General features: G+C 37.6%; 1 protein-coding gene across 6 annotated transcripts in view; it reads right to left on the reverse strand.

The window, feature by feature from the left end:
• TOGARAM1 (TOG array regulator of axonemal microtubules 1) overlaps nt 1–20,588 on the reverse strand; it is an 83,869-nt gene that overhangs the window by 25,173 nt on the left and 38,108 nt on the right. For 4 of the 6 annotated variants that reach the window (XM_046652509.1, XM_046652508.1, XM_046652506.1 and 1 more), the window contains 4 exons: nt 10,982–11,080; nt 9,307–9,482; nt 8,654–8,807; nt 4,821–4,989 (listed from right to left, as the gene is read on the reverse strand). In XM_046652509.1, the coding sequence (XP_046508465.1) occupies nt 4,821–4,989; nt 8,654–8,807; nt 9,307–9,482; nt 10,982–11,080 (598 nt within the window). The remainder of the gene's footprint in view (nt 1–4,820; nt 4,990–8,653; nt 8,808–9,306; nt 9,483–10,981; nt 11,081–20,588) is intronic. The other 2 variants (XM_046652510.1, XM_046652507.1) reach the window with 1 other exon arrangement.

The following is a 20,588-nucleotide window of genomic DNA, read 5'->3' on the forward strand; positions in this document are numbered from 1 at the left end:
TGGCAACAGTTGTTAGCCTAGGTGCCAATCTTTAAAAAAAAAAAAAAGAAATGTGCAAGCCAGAAACTAATTGAACAAAGTCTAAGTACTAAAAGGAAACAAACCACAGAAAAAACAACTTAACAATTTAAGGAGGAACGCACAAATCTTCAATTACAGTTGGAGATTTAAAAGCCCTTTCCCAGTAATTGATAGGACAGACAGGAATTCAGTAAGGATACAGACAACTTAAACAACACTATCAGCCACTGTCAACCAACCTGACCTACTTAACACGTAAAGAACACTACAACCAACAACAGCAGAACGCACATTCTTTTCAAGTTCACGTGAAATGTTCCTCTGAAAAAGATACAGTCTCTGTTCTCATAGATCCTACAATGAGAAGAAAATATGTGTATGAAGTCAGGTTGGGATACGGGATATTAAAAATAAAGCAGCACAGGAAGATGGTGGGGAAAGAACGCTATTTTAGTTACGGTCACGAGAGGGTTTTCTGAGGTGACATTTGACAGATGTCTGAGCGAAGTGAGAGAGAAAGTCACTGGGAGAATGTTCAGAGAATTAAGTACAAAGATCTTGAGATAGAAAGGAACGTGGATGTTCAGGAAACAGCCAGATGTCTGGAGTGGATAAGTAAGGCTGAGCATGGTAGGGGATGAGGCTACAGAAAGAGGCAAGGGACAGATAATGAAGGACTTTATAAGCTATGAGAAGCAGGTAAAAACAATTTTTTTCTAGTGTTCTTGGGAACCACTGGAGGGTTTTGCATGGGAAAATCCCATGGTCTGACTGATGTTTTCACAGCATCACTCTGGCTGTTGTGGGAGGGGGGCAATGACGCAAGCATGGAAACCAGTGTGAAAGTAGAGGGACTGATGGAACGTGAAGAAATGAAAACAGTCAACACTGGCTTGGTACGAACAACTAAATGTTCATGGCAGGGCTACTAACTAAGATGGTGAACACCGAGGGAGAAGCAGATTTGGGATTAGGAGGAGGGGACGTAAGAAAATTCTGTTTGAAGGATTTTTGCATGTGTGTTCATGAGATACACTGGATATCAGACTGTAGTTTTCTTTTCTGGTCTGTGTATGGTTTCAGTATCAGGGTAATACTGGCCTCAAAGAATGAGACGGTTAGTACTCCAGCCTCTTCAATGTTCTGGAAGTTTGTGTAGAATCGATTTCTTCCTTAAATGTTTGGTGTAATTCGCCAGTGAAACCATCCGAGCCTGGAGTTTCCTTTGTGGGAAAGTTTTGAACTCAAATTCAATTTCCTTAGTAGACTTTGGTTATACAGATTATCTATTTCTTTTTAAGTGAATATTGGTAGTTTGTGTCTTTCAAGGAGTTTGTCCATTTCATTAAGTTGACCAATTTATGGGCATTAGCTGTTTATCCTATTCCTTTATTATTTAATAGCTGTGTGATCAGTGGTGATGTTCCTCTTCTTATTTCTGATGTGGTAATTTCTTTCTTCTCTTTTTGTTCTTGATCAGTCTGATCAGAGTTTATCAATTTTATTAATCTCCAAGAATTCACTTTTGCTTTCATTGATTTCTTTTACAGTTCTTCTGTTTTCTATTTCATTGATTTTTACTCCGATCTTTATTATTTCCTTTCCTTGCTTATTTTGGGCTTTATTTGCTCTTCTGTTTCTAGTTTAAGGTGAAAGCTGAGGTCATTGATACAAAACTTTTCTTCTTTTCTAATACAGGCGTTACAGTGCTATAAATTTCCCTCTAATTTAGCTGCATCTCACAATTTTGATATTTTTCATTCTTAATTTCATTAAATTAAAAATATTTCCCAATTTCCTTCTTGATTTCTTCTTAGATCCATGGGTTATTTATAAGTGTGTTGCTTAGTTACCAAATATTTAGAGCCTTTTCCAGGTATCTGTTCCTAATTTCTAATTTAATTCCACTGTGGTCAGAGAACAAAATTTGTATAATCTGAATCCTTTTAAATTACTTGTTTTACGTTCCTGAATATAGTCTTTCTTGGTAAATGTTCCTTGTGGGCTTGCAAAGGATGTCAATTCTGCTGTTTTAGGTGGAGTGTTCTACAAATGTCAGTTAGGTCAAGTTGGTCAATAGCGTGTTCAAGTCTTCTCTATCCCCACTGATTTTCTTTCTACTAGTTCAATCAGTTAATGAGAAAGGGCTGTTAAAGTTCCAACTACAACTGTGAGTTTATTTCTCCTTGCAGTTCTAACAGTTTTTGCTTAATGTATTTTGAAGCTCTGTTATATGGTAAATAAATGTTTAGGATTACTGTCCTTTTGATGCAGTAACCGCTTTATCACTATAAAATGACCCTCTTTATTCCTGATGTGGTAGACAGAATTCTAAGATGGCACCCACGACTCCTGCCCCCTTGTGCACACACCCTGTACAACCCCCACCCCTTGAAGGTGAATATGATGGGATATCACTTCCCTCAATCACATCACATTATGTGGCAAAAGGGATTTTTCATGTTGTCCTACAGCTCACTGATTCTCTGTTCATGTCTCTCCTCCAGCTTCTTTAATGCACGGAATAGAATTCTAACTATAGTTATGATGTCCTTGTCTACTAATTCTATCATCTGTATCACTTTTGGACTGGTTTCAATTATTTGCTTTTTTTTCTTCTCACTATGGGTTGTATTTTCCTGCTCCTTTGCATGCCTGGTAATTTTTTACTGGATACTATGCGTTGTGAATTTTACCTTAGATATTTTTGTGTTCCTATAAATATTTTTGAGCTTTGTTCTGGGATGTAGTTAAGTTATTCGGAAAGTGTGAACCTCTCAGGCCTTGCTTTTATGCTTTGTTAGGGAAAACCAAACCAGTCTTTAGCCTAGGGTATATTTCACCACACTACAAAGCAAAACTCTTCTGGGTATTCTACCCAAAGCCCTGTGAATTACGGGGCTTTCCACTCTGCTGGGAACAGGAAGTACTCTTGGCCCCGTATGCGCTCCAGGGATTGTTCCCTTAACTTCTCTGAGTGGTCCTTGCTCTGGCTTCATGTAATTTACTCATACTCAGCTAAATGTTTCAGCAGAATCCTCCGCAGGTCTCTGGAGCTCTCTGTGAAGCTGTCCCCTCTCTGGCATCCTGCCCTGCAAACTTTAGCTACGTTGGCACCCCCAAACTCCCAGCTCCATCTCCATCCCTGCTGGACTCTCTGTGGTTTCCCCTCCTTGAGCTGTGACCTGGGGACTCTGCAGGGGGTAAGCCGGGGCAATTGTAGGGCTCACCTCGATTGTTTCCTCTCAGGATTGTCTCTCAGGATCACCATCTTTCATTGCCTGGTGAACATTATTTTGAAAACCACTGTTTCATCTATTTTGTATGATTTCTTTAGTTGTTTTGGGTGTGAAGGCAAATCTAATGCCTGTTAACCCATCTCGACAGGAAGCAGAAGATCCAGAGTTCTATTTTGGACATGTTAAATTTAAAGTGTCTATGGCATCCAAGTGGACAAGTCAAGTAGGCAGATGGATTACGTGTCTAGAACTCAAGAAGACACCATGAATCCAGACACACATTTATGAGAAATCAGAGTATGGATGGAACTTAAAGCTATGGAACTGAATGAAATCATTTAAGAAGGGGTTGGAAAACTACAGCTCACAGATCAAATTTGGCCTGATCAGATTTTTTTTACAAGTAAAGTTTGTTGGAAAAGAGCCATGCTCATTTGTTTTCATACTACCTAGGGCTGCTTTTACACTATAACAGCAAAGTTGAGTAGCTGCGACAGAGTGCCTGCAAAGCCTAAACTATTTACTCTCTGGCTCTTTACCAAAAAAGACTGCCAGCCTGGATCTATAAAATGCATATAGACAGAGAATGCCAGTGGACTGAATTCTGGAGCACTCCTCAATTTTGAAGTCAAACAGAAAAGAAGGAATCAGAAAGTACTGAAGGAGGAAAAGAACCAAGACACTAATTCTTCCAAGGCAAAATGAAAAAAAGGATATTCAGAAGAAGGGAGTGTCAACTGTGTCAAATGTTGCTGAAAGGCTAAGTAAGACGAGAATTAACAAATGACCACTGTAGATTTATCAAAAGGGTCAGTGTTTCAGTTTTAGTGAACTGGTGGTCATGGTGGGAGGGTTGAAAGCCAAATAAAGAAGGTTGAGAAGAGAACACGAGGTGGAAAAGTACAGAGAATGAGTCAGCCTTTTTGAGGACTTCCACTAAAGAAGGGGGAGGAAAAAAATATGAAGATGTGGAGTTTGGCAAAGTGTTTAAAAAATAGCAGATATTATAGCACAATTTTGTGTTGATGAATATGATCTAGTAGAGAAAACTAATGATGAGGGGTAGAATGGGGATGGAGAGAGATACCAAAGGCATAGGGGAGGAGATGGGACAACGGCGGACAGTGGATGCTCCAGCTGAAGTAATTGGGATGCAGTGTCTTTTTGCTTCCCTTGAGTCACTGGCTGGGCTGTCTGGGTGGCTGCTGCAGCTGTGCTGGGAACAGATAATATAGCCAGGACTGTTATCAGATATATTTCACACAGAAACACATGGAGAAATGGTGAGATCAGTATTCCAATACCAAAAGGTTTGTGTAATCCATAATATAGCTAAACTATGTCCTTATGATACATAAGTTATACCATAACTGGTAATACAGTACTTTAGGACCAGAGTTCAGCTACATTAATAAGTTGAAAAAAACTGAGACTGCCTAAGAATTAACATAATCATTTCTAGGACTATTTTAATAGGCAATGTTCCAAGGTTTTTAATAAAAAATTTACAGAAAACTTTTGGAACTCAGCTTAGTTTTAAGTTAAGAATGGTGAACTTACCAATCCTCATCAGCTAAAAGCCTTAGGGCTTCTGTCAGTGCTATTTCTGGTTTGGAAAACGGCCGTAGTTCTGACGAATCCATTATTTCTGGACTATGAGTGACAGAAGGCATCCTTTCTTTATACTGTGGAATGGCTCCAGGAGATGATTCACCTAAAACAGAAAAACCTATTAAAGAATCAGAGAACTCTGACACAGACGGATACAAATGGTATTCTGACTACAGGTTCTATGAAGATTTCTTTTAGAAACTAGTACTATTAGTTTAGTCTCCAATGAAATTGTAATACTCAGATACCAGAGCTGTTTAAAACTTTACTTTTTATATAAAAACCATTAAATTACATTGAATATAAATATATAAAGGGTTTTTCAGTCATGAGTCATATAACAAAGTCTAGCTTTAAGAGCTAAAAGTCACTAAGAAGCATTATGATCCCATTTTGTAAAAACATGTGGATATATACCTGTTTTACTGTATAACCAACAACTGAAAATGAAGCTTCATGGCATCTATATAAAGAATTCTAAAAATACCAATTTTCGCTACTGGTATAGAATTAATGGTCTATTACAAATCCTAAGACCATGCACAGTAATAAGAACAACATTTCTTCCACAATCAAACATTTACCAACCATTTTCCAGACATAAAAGGCACTGCCCTAGCAGTTGAGGAAACAAATTGTTGTCATTGAATGCTCAGGGTAATGCCGTGAGGGTGGTGCACAAGGCAAGACCTGTGCAGTGGAGGTGTCAGAAAGGAAAAGATCAACAAGATCAAACAGAAGGAGTAATGGCTTTTGTAAATAGGTAAAGATTGATTAGTACTTTTTTTTCTTTTAAGATTTTTATTTTTTTCCTTTTTCTCCCCAAAGCCCCCTGGTACATAGTTGTATGTTCTTCGTTGTGGGTCCTTCTAGTTGTGGCATGTGGGACGCTGCCTCAGCGTGGTTTGATGAGCAGTGCCATGTCCGCGCCCAGGATTTGAACCAACAAAACACTGGGCCGCCTGCAGCAGAGCGCACTAACTTAACCACTTGGCCATGGGGCCGGCCCCTATTAGTTTTTTTTTTTACGTTAAGAGATATTTTCAAAAAGATAATATTAGGCTCTAAAAATGACTATAGAAACCATGCTATTTCTAAGAAAATGCTACATGAAGTACATGAGACACAAATATAAGAAATTTCCCAAAATGCTGAATACTAATTCCATACTCAGATGTATTTAAAATCTGAAGGCAACAAGGTATTAATGATATTAGCTAAGATTTACTAAATACTTTGTGCCAGATCTTGTGATAAATGCTTTACAGATAAATCTTTATTCTGAGCTGAGAAAATAATTGAGTCCTATAGAGGCTATGAAATTTGTTCAAGGTCTTAATGCCAATGAGTGGCAAAGAAAGGACTTAGCTGTATGTCCACTATCACCTTTGATTTTATATAAAGAGAAACAAGACAGGATTCCTGCTTTCAAGAAATTTACCACATTCTTGGTTAGGAAGAGGTATGCAAAAAAGATAAACACAATATTTTAGATTACTGTAGTGATAAATTAGTACCAGTTTTTTGTCGTTGTTATTGTTGTTGAGGAAGATTTGCTCTGAGGTAACATCTGTTGCCAATCCTCCTATGTTTTTGCTTGAGCAAGATTGGCCCTGAACTAACAGCTGTGCCAATCTTCCTCTATTTTATATGTGGGTTGCTGCCACAGCATGGAAAGAACAGCAAATACAAAACAGTACTACTAACCATTGTGTATTGAGATCCTGCTTGGCACTGTGCTAAGCGCTGCATTTACATGATCTCATTTGAACCATTTAACTCCCCTATGTGATAGTTATTATCATTCCAACGCTGCAGATGAAGAAACTGATGCTAGGTTTAAGGATTCCTTCTCTCTATCTACTCCATCCCCCCTCTCATGAGAGAATAGCTCATTAAGAAGCGATGCAGATAAACACCAGATTTTCAATGTTGGGGTTGTACCAATTATCTTTACTGTTTTCTCCTAAAAAAAGTCAAACAAAACAAAAATATTATTCTAGAAAAGGAGGTATATAGACTATCAATCTAAAGCAGAGTTGCTCAAACCTAGTTTTTTTCTTTAACTTCCACTCTGTTGTAGACTGATACTTTTATAAACTACACTCAAAGTGCCGTGGCAATGCCAAATTGCTGAAATAGTTTCTAAAAGCTTACTCTCACTTTTGGTATTTATCTTTTAAGCATAGTCTTCTGTTCAAATAATATACGGGTGACTTCAAGAAAGCATTCTCTTCATACTTCTCAAAAATGAAATCGGTAAAGCCTACGTTATAGGTGAAAATCACAAAGTTAATTGATGCCTCCAGCAAAAATGAATATCTAAGAATTCATGATTTATCACTATTTGTACTATTTGCTACTATCTGTACTTCTAGTCCCACCGTTAACAGTAGCAGCCAGTATTCTTATTGGCTTAGTTAAGAAGTTGTGTGGATTTTTCTCCCCTTAGATTTTATGACATTAATAATATAGTGACATTTTTTGAGAATGCTAACAAATAGGCTTAAACTTCAAAAACGCCTACATTTAACCGGTTCTTAGGGCCATGCTTAACCAGTAATTTTGCAGGCCAATATCTCTCTTCAGTCATACTCTCAATAATTATTAGTTTTCATAATAGAGAATTTTAAAAAATTCTCTATACTTCTTGTATTATAAAACAAATACAAGCTAGAAGAACCTCAGACATTTATCTATTTCAAATCTCTTTTATATTTATCTTTGAGAGAGGTTAAGTATGTTGACCAAGATCACATTTATATATTTATTTTTTCTATACTTTTTGTTTTTTTATTGACACCTAGACTTCAGACCTAACATGAATTTAAGAATATTTATTATAGTTCACAGTTTATTCCTTAGTAACAATTAATAATAATAAACAAAAATAATAAGCAACAATCCTTAGATGTTTACCATAGTTCACACAAGTTTTCATTTCAACCTCTGATTTTTCCTAGTTGCTACCATACCTAAGACCTAGTCACTATTTTTAAAACAGCACAGGAAACATGAAGCCTACTTTTGGCCAGGTGTAGAACCTTGTAAGTAGTCACTAGTAGGCTGAATAAATGATAAATGCAATGATTTTTTTTTTTTTACCATGATCGAATATAAACCAACTTTACGACCTCCGTTACCTTAGCTATAAAATGGGACACCACTCCTCAGTGAAACAAAAATATCTGCAGGGAGCGTGGATGAAATCCTTGAGATAATCTGGACCTTTGGGATAATTTAGATATTTATAGGGGCAGAAAATTGAGGCCTGTTTCCAGTCACAAGGCTATTAAAAGGCAGAGCTGATACTTAAGAAGCCAGGTGTGTACTGACTCCCACCTTTAGTGCTCGCTTGATCACAGATGCACTCAACCACATGCGGTCTCTTCCGCTCAACAAGCACTTGTGCCCTTACCCTTCACATTCACACAAGCCACTGACCTGACTGAGAGCACTAAAGACGGTGACCTTTTTAAACTGGCCCTTCCATTCAATGGAGGGCTAAAGGCAATGTTTTCTAAAGGGGAACTCTCAGTTTTTGATATTCCCACCTCATTCCAAAAACATGTAAGTCCAGGATGCAGAAAAACAATCAACTTCCGTTTTATGAGAAAACATTAATATTTATTATAACATAAGCTACCAGGTCTTGCAAATTTCAGTGTTATAGTTCAATATACTCCATAATTAGCCATATATCACCCTCAGCTAAACCACAGTACAATAGCTTTAGAATATCACCAATTGAAAAAATACACCCAAAGTCAAATTCCACTTACTTTCACATGCCATCTTCTCAGCTCCTGTTTGTTTCACTCGTTCCCAGGAATTCTGTTCCTTCATTTCACAATCTTTAATATCAAAAAGTTCTTTTTCCTCTTTTTTCTTTTGTCTCATCTTGTCAAAAGTAGATTTTGAAACAGAAACTTTAATCTGCATGAAAATATTCAAACATCTGAAAGTATTCAGGGAGTTTGACATTTAAAATAACTATCTTCATCTCAGACAACTCTATATAGACAATAAATGTCCACATATAAAATAAACTATACATTTCTTAGTCCTTATCTCAGGAATTCTAAAATTGACTAGAATTACACAGTGCTAACATCCAACTACATTTGTGCCTGAGGACACTGTTATCCTGAGTGTACCATAGAAAACTGTTGAACATATAGACACACACACATACACACATATAAAGTACACGTACAGTATAAACTACACGAGATAGTTTACACCAGAATGAGAACAGATTCGGTGGGAAAGAAGAATAATCTATTATTTAAATGATTAAGGATCAGAAGTTTCAATTACACTGAGACTTCAAAAATTTTAATCAAAAGACTTTCACCACCCCAAATCTGATATACACAAAACAATGATGTATCATAGGCTTCAATTTATCCTAATAATTAGCAAATAACCTTACATCTTTTTCATTCTCAGCATCAACATATGATGGAATACTTTGCTGGACTGCTCTTCCAAAAATCCCTGATGGTGGTTCAATACTTTGTTTAATTGAAAATGTATCCCCATTTTCCACAGAAGACATCACTGATTGGCTGCAGGTTGCTGGTGCTGAATTTGGACTTGCAAATACGCCTGAAATCAACCAACATCAAACTGTCATTAAGTATTTATGTGATGTCACTCTAGATAACAAAGTTTAAGACAAGGCTCTCGCCTTCAAGAAGTAAATAATATAGTTAATAAAAAAACCATGTTATATAATCATAAAATATAAAAACCCTAAGAGTACAATAATATAAGAGGTATCACAAGACATTTCATGATAACATCAAACGAGAAGTGTATGTAGTAAATGTCGAGTTCACACAAAGGAAAGGTTGGTGTGAGCTGAGTATTTAATTTAAGATGGTTTCAAGGAGCAAAGATTTGAGCTGGGAGTGGAAGACGCAAAGGATTTGGATAGACAAGTGAGGAAGGAGGGGAGGACATCCTGAGACGGGGATGAATATAAGCAGAGCGGAACAAGTAAAAAGCATGTATGTGGAGTGAGTAAATAGTTTTCTTGGGCATGAGCAAATAGAGGAATAGCGGAAAATAAGTTTGCAAGAGTAGGTTGGAGTCAATCTGAGGGCCTTAACTTAATGAGACTCTACCCAGCGAAGAAGGTAAGAAAGCTTTCCAAGCACTGTATTCTATTCACCAAAAATAAGATGCACACCTTCAATATCCATCAATACATTCTAGTTTTTCAATTAAAAAAGAAACTAGTTGGGATGTGTTAACTAACTTGATAGGGGGAATCTTTCCACAATGTCTATGCATATCAAATTGCAATGTTGTACACACCTTAAATATTTTATAATTTTGTCAATTATATCTCAATAAAGCTGAAAAAACCCCAATCTAGTCTTAAAGGATATTTGCAAATATATGTTCAAATGTCCCCTAACCCCCCTAAAATAGATGACAGGTGTTAATTCTGATTTGTCTAGACTTTGTATGGGAGGTGATAAAATTATATTGATTAGTAAGCTGATAAATAAGGACTACCATTTGAATTTAAACAACATAAAACTCTCTTAGCATCTAAAAGTGTCTTACAAGTACCTCAACTGCAGCTATCACATAATATATCTCTCTGAAAATTACTGACATAAATTTACTGTAGTTTCATTAGAGATAGAAATGTGAAGTTAAGCATTCACTTTTAATCCTTTCAATTTAGCAATTTTTAATTTTTTTAATTTTTATTTATTTATTTATTTATTTATTTATTTTTGAGGAAGAGTAGCCCTGAGCTAACTACTGCCAATCCTCCTCTTTTTGCTGAGGAAGACTGGCCCTGAGCTAACATCCATGCCCATCTTCCTCTACTTTATATGTGGGATGCCTACCACAGCATGGCTTTTGCCAAGCAGTGCCATGTCCGCACCTGGGATCTGAACCGGTGAACCCCGGGCCGCCGACAAGTGGAATGTGCACACTTAACCGCTGCGCCACCGGGCCGGCTGCAGTAATTTTTTAAAAACAAAGTTCTATTCAACACCTGAATCACACTCTATTCTTTATTGACATGCTTGGTTATGTGTGAAGAACACATACGATTAAAAAGCTCAATAACTCAGAAATACCTTTTCCAACAATGACTACTGACTCTTCTGATAAGGTATTTGTAGATGTGAAGTCAAAACTGGAAATTTGTTGTAAATTTGATGATGACACTGTAAATCCTAAAGAAATAAAAAAACCCACATTTAAAAATACTTACTTATTATATAGTATTTTAGGATATCAAAACATAGTCTTTTAAAACTAAAAATCGATTTCATACAAAGAATTTACAATTTATTTATTCAAACATGTTCATTAATTCAATAAATATTTATAATTAGAATACCTAGTATGGACTAGGCACTAGAGTGAAAAGAAATCTTCCTTAAGGAGTTTACACAGGGCAGGGTTATGAGTGGGAAAGAAATATAAGAAAATAATCACAGCATGATACCCGTGCGACAAGAGGGTGGCCGTGAAGGAAAAGCCCTGAGCACAGACCAAGGCCTCTCACGGCAATCTGTGCTCCTCCAGGTTAGCCTCCACCTCTGCTGTGATTCATCACCCAGTATTCTCTCTCCCACACACTACAAGCTCTACAGGGCGAGGGCCTATGTCCAGTTTGAATTATCAATCTTTTCCAGAGCCTGTGAGTACAGAGCTTAGCACAGAGTGGGTGTTCAGTAAATATATGTTAGATGAATATTACAAGGCAGAAAAAAATGTAATTAATTTAGGGTCAACTAACAGAAACATCAGGTAGCCCCCAAAGGTGTTCAGTGACAAAGGGAAGCAAATCTCAGTAAACGGAAAAATTTGCTCAATAATAGTCCACAAACATAAAATCTATATATAACTGTCAAGAGATGATTGAATAATTACACAAATCTCATGAGGAAATATATAAAGGACATGCTATCTTCAAGTAGTTTAACATCATTTATCAGAGATGCTGACATAACTAATCATTTTTAACATTATTTTTACTTTTTACACTGTATTTTCTTCTAAACAAAGAAATCTTGAAAAAAATCACTCAAGTCTCAATTCTAAAATATGCTTAAAAGATTCTTCACATATAAACTATCCTTATATAATCTCTTTGGGTTACTTCTGTCCAATTTATTCAAATACAGAAACAGAAAATATTAACTCATAGAATCTAGACTGCTAACACCCCAAACATCCATCATTAATCATTTTCTTACATCATTAATTGGGGCACTAGGTTATCATGCTAGAAAACGGGCAGGTTCAAAGGAACGAGCAGCAGAGGAGAGGAACGGGAAGAAGAGGAGGCAGTTCTGAGAGCTAATCCTAAAAACGTCTAAGGCTTCTTGGAGTGACGTCAGCAACATGGCGGAGGGACCTGTTCCCTCCATCTCTCCCACTTTTGAACTACAACTAAATGGATACTCACTGACCAATGGAGGAAGCCCACACAGCACAACAGGATGCCTGAGAGACACACGCTACTACAAATATGAGGGTGGATGAATGGGCCCTCCAGAAAGTGGTGGAGATAGGTGAGCACACCCTGCTCTCCACTGGTAGCCTTGTGCATGCACACAAATGTGTTCCAACCTGGTGCAAGTGCCCAGAAAGTGGGAACACGCAGTGAGCTGACCATAAGAGGAGGCGGCAGTAACTCTTAGCCCACGCTCATGGTCATTCTCCTGGCAGAGAAAGGCAGCCCTCCTGTCCCCACGCCATAAAGGAGCAGCCATAGCTCAGGTCCCAGCAAGGAAGCTCTGCCACCAAGCTCAGTGGCCCCGCCTACTGCAGATCATCAACAGGGACCTCAGCAGATTTCCGCACTGAAGCAAACACCTCCCAGGTGTGTGTGAATGCTCACAGTGCAACTGCGCTTCCAAAGAGGGAACGGATCCAGGCGGCTGTGGGAATAGGCATGGCAGGTTTGAGCCCACTGGTAATCACGTTCTGGCGGGGAGGGGGAGCTCAGAGAAGCCCCTGAGGTGCCAAAGGGAGGTCCTAGCCTAGTGAGGAAGTCCTGCCTGACAAGGACAGTCCACACAAGTGCCTGAACGCATCCCAGGCTGGGGCAAGCACCTATAACACCCCCACAGCTTCCAGGAGATGGGATGGGGCCAGAAACACTGCTCCTGCTCGCCCCTAGGTGTAACAGGGGGAATCTGTGTCCTAAGAATATGACAAATGCCCCAACAAAAGATTAGTTCATCAAACACCACTAGAAACTGGAGTGACAATTCAGACCAGAAGGAAAACGACAATTCTCTAGAAACCAACCCTGAAGACAGAAATATATAACCTAAATAACAGAATTCAAAATAGCTGTCACAAGGAAACTCAACAACTTACAAGAAAACATGGAAAGACAATTCAAGGAGCTCAGCAATAAAATGAATCTCTTTACCAAAGAGATTGAAACTACAAAAAAAATCAAGCAGAAATTCTGGATATGAAGAACACAATTAATGACACAAATAATAATCTAGAATCATTAAGAAACAGAATTGATCTTACAGAGGAAAGAATTAGTCTTCTCGAGGATAAAAATGTAGAAATTCTACAGGTAGAGGAGGAGACAGAACTAAGATTTTAAAAAAAATGAAGGAAGTCTTTGAGAAATATCTGACCCAATTAGGAAAAGCAACATAAGGATTATAGGTATCACAGAGAAAGAAGAGAGGGAGAAAGGTGCAGAGAGCCTGTTCAAAGAAATAATTATTGAGAACTTCCCAAACATGGGGATGGTTTCAGATTTACAGATAAATGATGTTAATCAAACACCCAACTTTATCAATGAGGAAAGACCCTCTCCAAGGCATATAATACTAAAAATGGCAAAAGTTTGAAACAAAGAAAGAATCTTAGGAGCAGCAAGGCAGAAGAAAATAACCTACAAAGGAAACTCTATCAGGCTTTCAGCAGATTTCTCAGCAGAAACCCTGAAGGCTAGGAGAGAATGAAATGATACATTCAAAATACTGAAAGACAAAAACTTTCAGCCAAGAATACTCTATCCAGTAAAACTTTCCTTCAGATATGATGGAGAAATGAAAGCTTTCCCAGATAAACAAAAGCTGAGGGAGTTCATCGCCATTAGACCTCCCCTACAAGAAATAATTAAAGATGTCCTCACACCAGCAACAAAAAAACAAAGCTCTACAAAGTTCTGAGCAAGGAGATATATAGTCAGACATGATCAGAAACCTGCAATTCTCTACTAGAACAGGGAGGCAAAGGCTCAATTACAACTTAAAAGAGAAAGGGAAAGAAAGCATCAAAAGTAATGATAAACACTTCAACTTAGCCAGAAACTCACAAAATTAAAAACAGAACAATGTGTAACAGCAATTATTCAGAAGGGGAGAGGAAAGAGAAGGAACCTGCTTAGGTTAATGGAGATAAGAGGCTAGAAGAAAATGGACTATCTCATCTCCAATATCTTTCATACAATCCTCATGGTAACCACTAAACAAAAAAATCAGAGCAGAGCGACAATTCACAAAAAGAGAGAGAACCAAGAAATCCGTCTCAGAAAACCAACAAAATGAAATGGCAGTCAGAAATACAAAGGAAGAGAAACAGTGGAAACATAGAATAACCAGAAAACAGATAAAATGGCTGTATCAAGCCCTCATATAACAATAGTCTCTCTAAATGTAAATGGACCGAACTCTCCAATCAAAACAGAGTAGCTGGATGGATTAAAAAACAAGACCCAACAATATGCTGCCTCCAGGAAACCCACCTCAGCTACAAAGACAAACATAGGCTTAGAGTGAAGGGATGGAAGACAATACTCCAAGCTAATGGACAACAAAATAAAGCAGGTGTTGCCATACTTTTATCAGACAGAGCAGACTTCAAGTTAAAAAAGACAATGAGAGACAAAGAGGGGCAGTATTTAATGGTAAAAGGGACATTCCACCAAGAGGACATAAGACTTATTAATATATTTGCACCTAACACAGGGGCACCAAAGTACATAAAGCAATTATTATCAGAGCTAAAAGGAGAGATTAACAGCAACACATTAATAGTAGGGGACCTCAATAATGGACAGATCATCCAGACAAAAAGTCAACAAGGAAATAGTAGATTTAAATGAAACACTTGACCAGATGGACTTAATAGACATATATAGAGAATTCCATCCAAAAACAGCAGAATACACATTTTTCTAAAGTACACATGGATTGTTCTCAAAGATAGATCATATGCTGGGTAACAAGGCAAGCCTCAATAAATTCAAGAAGATTGAAATCATACCAACCATCTTTTCTGACCACATGCTATGAAACTAGAAATCAACCACAAGAAGAAAACTGGGAAAGTCAGAAATACATGGAGACTAAACAACATGCTATTGAACAACCAGTGGATCACTGAAGAAATCAAAGACGAAATTAAAAAATACCTGGAGACAAATAAAAATGAAAACACAGCATACCAACTCTTATGGGATGCAGCAAAAGCAGTCATAGGAGGGAAATTCATAGCAATACAGGCCCACCTCAACAAGCAAGAAAAATCTGAAACAAGTAATCTTAAAATGCACCTAACAGAGCTAGAAAAAGAAGAACAGACAAAGCCCAAAGTCAGAAGAAGGAGGGAAATGATAAAAATCAGAGCAGAAATAAATGAAAAAGACACTAAAAAAAAAAAAAACAGTAAAAAGGATGAATGAAACTAAGAGCTAGTTATTTGAGAAGATAAACAAAATTGACAAACCCTTAGCCAGACTCACCAAGAAAAAAAGAGAGAAGGCTCAAATAAATAAAATTAGAAATGAAAGAGGAAAAATTACAACAGATACTGCAGAAATACAAAGGATTACAAGAGAATACTATGAAAAACTATATGCCCACAAATTTGATAACTCAGAAGAAATGGATGAATTCCTAGAGTCATACAATCTCCCAAAACTGAATCAAGAAGAAAGAGAGAATCTGAACAGACCAACCATAAGTACTGAGATTAAAACAATAATTAAAAACCTCCTGAAAAACAAAAGTCCAGGACCAGATGGCTTCTCTGGAGAATTCTACTGGACATTCAAGGAAGATTTAGTACCTATCCTTCTCAAACTATTTTGACAAATTGAAGAAGGTGCATCATTTCCTAATACATTCTATGAGGCCAACATTACCCTGATACCAAAACCAGACAAGGACAACACAAAGAAGGAACACTACAGGCCAGAATCACTAATGAACTTACATGCAAAAATCCTCAACAAAATACTGGCAAACTGAATACAGCAACACATTAAAAGAATCGTACATCATGATCAAGTGGGATTCATTCCAGGGATGTAGGGATGGTTCAACATTTGCAAATCAATCAACTTGATACACTACATTAACAAAATGAGGAGTAAAATCACAAGATAATCTCAATAGGTGCAGAGAAAGCATTTGACAAGATCCAACATCCACTTATGATACAAACTCTCAATAAAATGAGTATTGAAGGAAAGTACATCAACATAATAAAGATTATATATGACGAACTGACAGCCAACATCATACTTAATGGTGAGAAACTAAAAGCCATCCCTCGGAGAAAAGGAACAAGATAAGGGTGCCCACTCTCGCCACTCCTATTCAACGTAGTACTGGAGGTATTGGCCAGAGCAATTAGGCAAGAAAAAGAAATAAAGGGAATCCAAATTGGAAAGGAAGAAGTGAAACTTTCACTATTTGCAGATGACATGATTTTATATATAGAAAACCCTAAAGAACCCACCAGAAAACTACTAGAAATAATAAACAACTACAGCAAAGTTGCAGGGTATAAAATCAATTTAAAAAAATCAGCTGCATTCCTATACACTAACAATGAAGTAGCAGAAAAAGAAATCAAGATTACAATCCCATTTACAATCGCAACAAAGAGAATAAAATACCTAGGAATTAACTTAACCAAAGAGGTGAAAGACCTGTACACTGAAAACTATAAGTCATCACGGAAAGAAATTGAGGAAGACATAAAGAAATGGAAAGATATTCTATGTTCATGGGTCGGAAGAATAAACATAGTCAAAATGACCATACTATCTAAAGCAATCTACAGATTCAATGCAATGCTAATGAGAACCCCAATGCCATTCTTCACGTAAATAGAACAAAGAATCCAAAAATTTATATGGAAGAACCAAAGACCCCAAATAGCCAAAGTAATCCTGAGAAAAAAGAACAAAGCTGGAGGCATCACAATCCCTGACTTCAAAACATACTACCAAGCTATAGTAATCAAAACAGCATGGTACTGGCACAAAAACAGACAAACAGATCCATGGATCAGAATTGAAAGCCCAGAAATAAAACCACACATCTATGGACAGTTAATCTTTGACAAAGGTGCCAAGTACAGACAATGGAGAAAGGAAAGTCTCTCCCATAAATGATGTTGGCAAAACTGGACAGCTACATGCAAAAGAATGAAAGTAGACCATTATCTTGCAACATACACAAAAATTAGCTCCAAATGGATTAAAGATTTGAATGTAAGAACTGAAACATAAAAATCCTAGAAGAAAATAGAGGCAGTACACTCTTTGACATTGGTCTTAGCCACATCTTTTCAAATACCATGTCTACTTGGGTAAGGAAAACAAAAGAAAAAGTTAACAAATGGGACTATAGCAGACTAAAAAGCCTCTGCAAAGCAAAGGAAACCATCAACAAAATGGAAAGACAACCCACCAACTGGGAGAAAATACTTGCAAATCATTTATCAGACAAGGGGTTGATATCCAAAGTTCATAAAGAACTCACACACTCAACGAGAACAAAAAAACAAACAATCCCATCAAAAAATGGGCAGAGGATATGAGCAGACATTTTTCAAAGGAAGATGTACAGATGGGCAACAGGCAAGTGAAAAGATGCTCAACATCACTAATCATTAGGGAAATGCAAATCAAAACTACAATGAGATATCACCTTACACCAGTCAGAATGGCTATAATTACCAAGACAAAAAACAACAAATGTTGGAGAGGATGTGGAGAAAAGGGAACCCTCATACACTGCTTATGGGAATGCAAACTGGTGCAGCCACTATGGAAAAGAGTATGGAGACTCCTCAAAGAACTAAAAACAGAAGTACCATATGGTCCAGCTATCCCACTATTGGGTATCTACCCAAACAACTTGAAATCAACAATCCAAAGTAACATATGCACCCCTGTGTTCATTGCAGGAATATTCACAATAGACAAGGCATGGAAACAATCCAAGTGCCCATCGACTGATGATTGGATAAAGAAGATGTGGTATATACATACAATGGAATACTACTCAGCCATAAAAAATGACAAAAGCATGCCATTTGCAACAACATGTACAGACCCGGAGGGAATTATGCTAAGTGAAACAAGCCAGACTGAGAAAGCCAAACACCAGATGATTCCACTCATATGGAGAATATAAACAAACACATGGACAAAGAAAATAGTTCACTGGTTACTAGGGGAAGGGGGTTGGGGGTGGGCACAGGGGGTTAAAGGGAGCACTTATGCAGTGACAGACAAGAAATAATGTACAACTGAAATTTCACAATGATGTAAACTATTATGAATCTCAATTAAAAAAAAAGTCTAAGGCTTCTTGCGGAATGAATCCACTCACATAGGCCACTCATTGCCAATACGTCTTCGGGAAGTCTTTTTATTCCCTTCAGCAGTGCAATCACTATTTGCTTTAACCCGATTATTTGGGGATGCAATATCTGAGCGGTCATGCCCAAGGCTACACAACTGGTTTTGCTTGGCTCATCACCACTCCATTCATTTACAGGAGGCACTGAACAACCATTGTCGACAAAGCATAACAGGGACATAAAGATGACAGTATCTCCACTTTTACGTAACTTACACTACTCCAGACCAGGAGAGTGCGGAAAGCTTTCTAAAGAAATGGCTTTTAAGGCAGTATTCAAAAAGCAGACATGATCTGACACATTAACACTGGGAAAGGGCATCTAGGCAGACTGTACACGCAAACTAAGAAAACTTCTAGTATTAAGAATGCAGAGCATAGGGCATGAAAAACAGTACAGTGAGAGGTAACGCAAGAAAGTTAAGCTGAGGCAAGATTATAAAGGGTCTTAAAAATTATGCTATAGGGCCGGCCCGGGGGTGCAGCGGTTAAGTGCACACATTCTGCTTCTCGGCGGCCTGGGGTTCACCAGTTCGGATCCCGGGTGCGGACATGGCACCGCTTGGCAAAAACCATGCTGTGGTAGGCGTCCCACGTATAAAGTAGAGGAAGACGGGCATGGATGTTAGCTCAGGGCCAGTCTTCCTTACCAAAGAGGAGGATTGGCAGTAGTTAGCTCAGGGCTAATCTTCCTAAAAAAAAAATTATGCTACAGAGTAGGAAATTTATTCTGTGGGAAACAGGGAACCACTCAAGGTTTTGAGTTATGTTAGAGATGACGACCACACTTTAGAAAGATAGTTTATATGGAAGTTTATACAGCAATCTAGATTACAAAGGGCTGAAAACAAGAGATAAGATGTCTTCCGAGAAGGCTACTGTAACAACCCAGGGCAGGGGGGTGAAGGTCCAGATTCAGCTGAGAAGCTCTGGGAGGCAGGCCACTGCCCGAACCTGGAGGGCAAGGAGAAGCAGACAAAGACAGCTCTCAAGTCTGAACTCTCCACAGCTGGAAAACAGTGATGCTACTAATAAAAATGGATAACAAAGGAAGAAGAGCAGGTTTTGAACACGTTGATTCTTGTTGACTAGACAGACCTAGTAGGTGTTTGGTTTAGAGTTGGAAGTGGGAGAATGAAGTAATTTTCTGGAGTAGGATGAACTGCTGGTCAAAAGATAGAAATATTTTTATGGTTTTGCTGTCCAAAAAAGGATGCCACTAGCAGTGAATGAACAAATTCAGCAATTATTTCAAAACAATTAAAAAAAAAGAAAATTAAAAAATTATGTATTAGGGTATGAGTCACTTTTAGGAAAAACAATTTTGTACTTGATTTTCTTTACATGAGAAACGAAACATGGAAGTAAATATGAAAAAACTCTGTCATTCTCTTTTGTAAAAACAACGGACAACTGGTCTCTTCCACAAAGAACAGACACTGAATTATATCATGGATAACATTCCAAGAAATTTACAAAAAAAGAGAAAAGTTTCTAATCAAGTGCCCTCTTACTTAATTTGAGTTATTTCCACAAAAAAATATACATGTCCTAAAAAGCCTGATTGCCTGCATAAATATCACCTAAGACCATCAGAAATAACAAAAGTTGACCTTATCACAAACACAGTTGCTACACACAAAAGATGACAGCTCCTTACACTTACTGGTAGATTACAATGCTTCACTATAGGTGACTTCTAACTACTGTAATTAAATATTTATACCCTTCCAAATCACTTCCTCTTATCCTTATGGAAATTTTAAAAAATGCAGCTGTAATAGGATCTCTGAAAAATGGACAAAGCAGTCAGAGGTGTGATTTCCTACTAAGTTTAAAAAAAAAAGAAAGGATGTAAATTGCTCACAATGGTTAGCGATTAAATAAAGAGCCTTCCCAGGTTCTACTACAGGGAATTATACTCCTGTTTCTACACTTACTCCACGCTCACAATGTAAGGAGGCCTCTGGGAGTCCCTTACTCACACGATTTCTCCACCCCACTGCAGAGATAAAATGTCGTGTAAAAAATCAGT

Source organism: Equus quagga, chromosome 2 (assembly GCF_021613505.1).
Source record: "Equus quagga isolate Etosha38 chromosome 2, UCLA_HA_Equagga_1.0, whole genome shotgun sequence".
NCBI classification, from domain to species: Eukaryota; Metazoa; Chordata; class Mammalia; order Perissodactyla; family Equidae; genus Equus; species Equus quagga.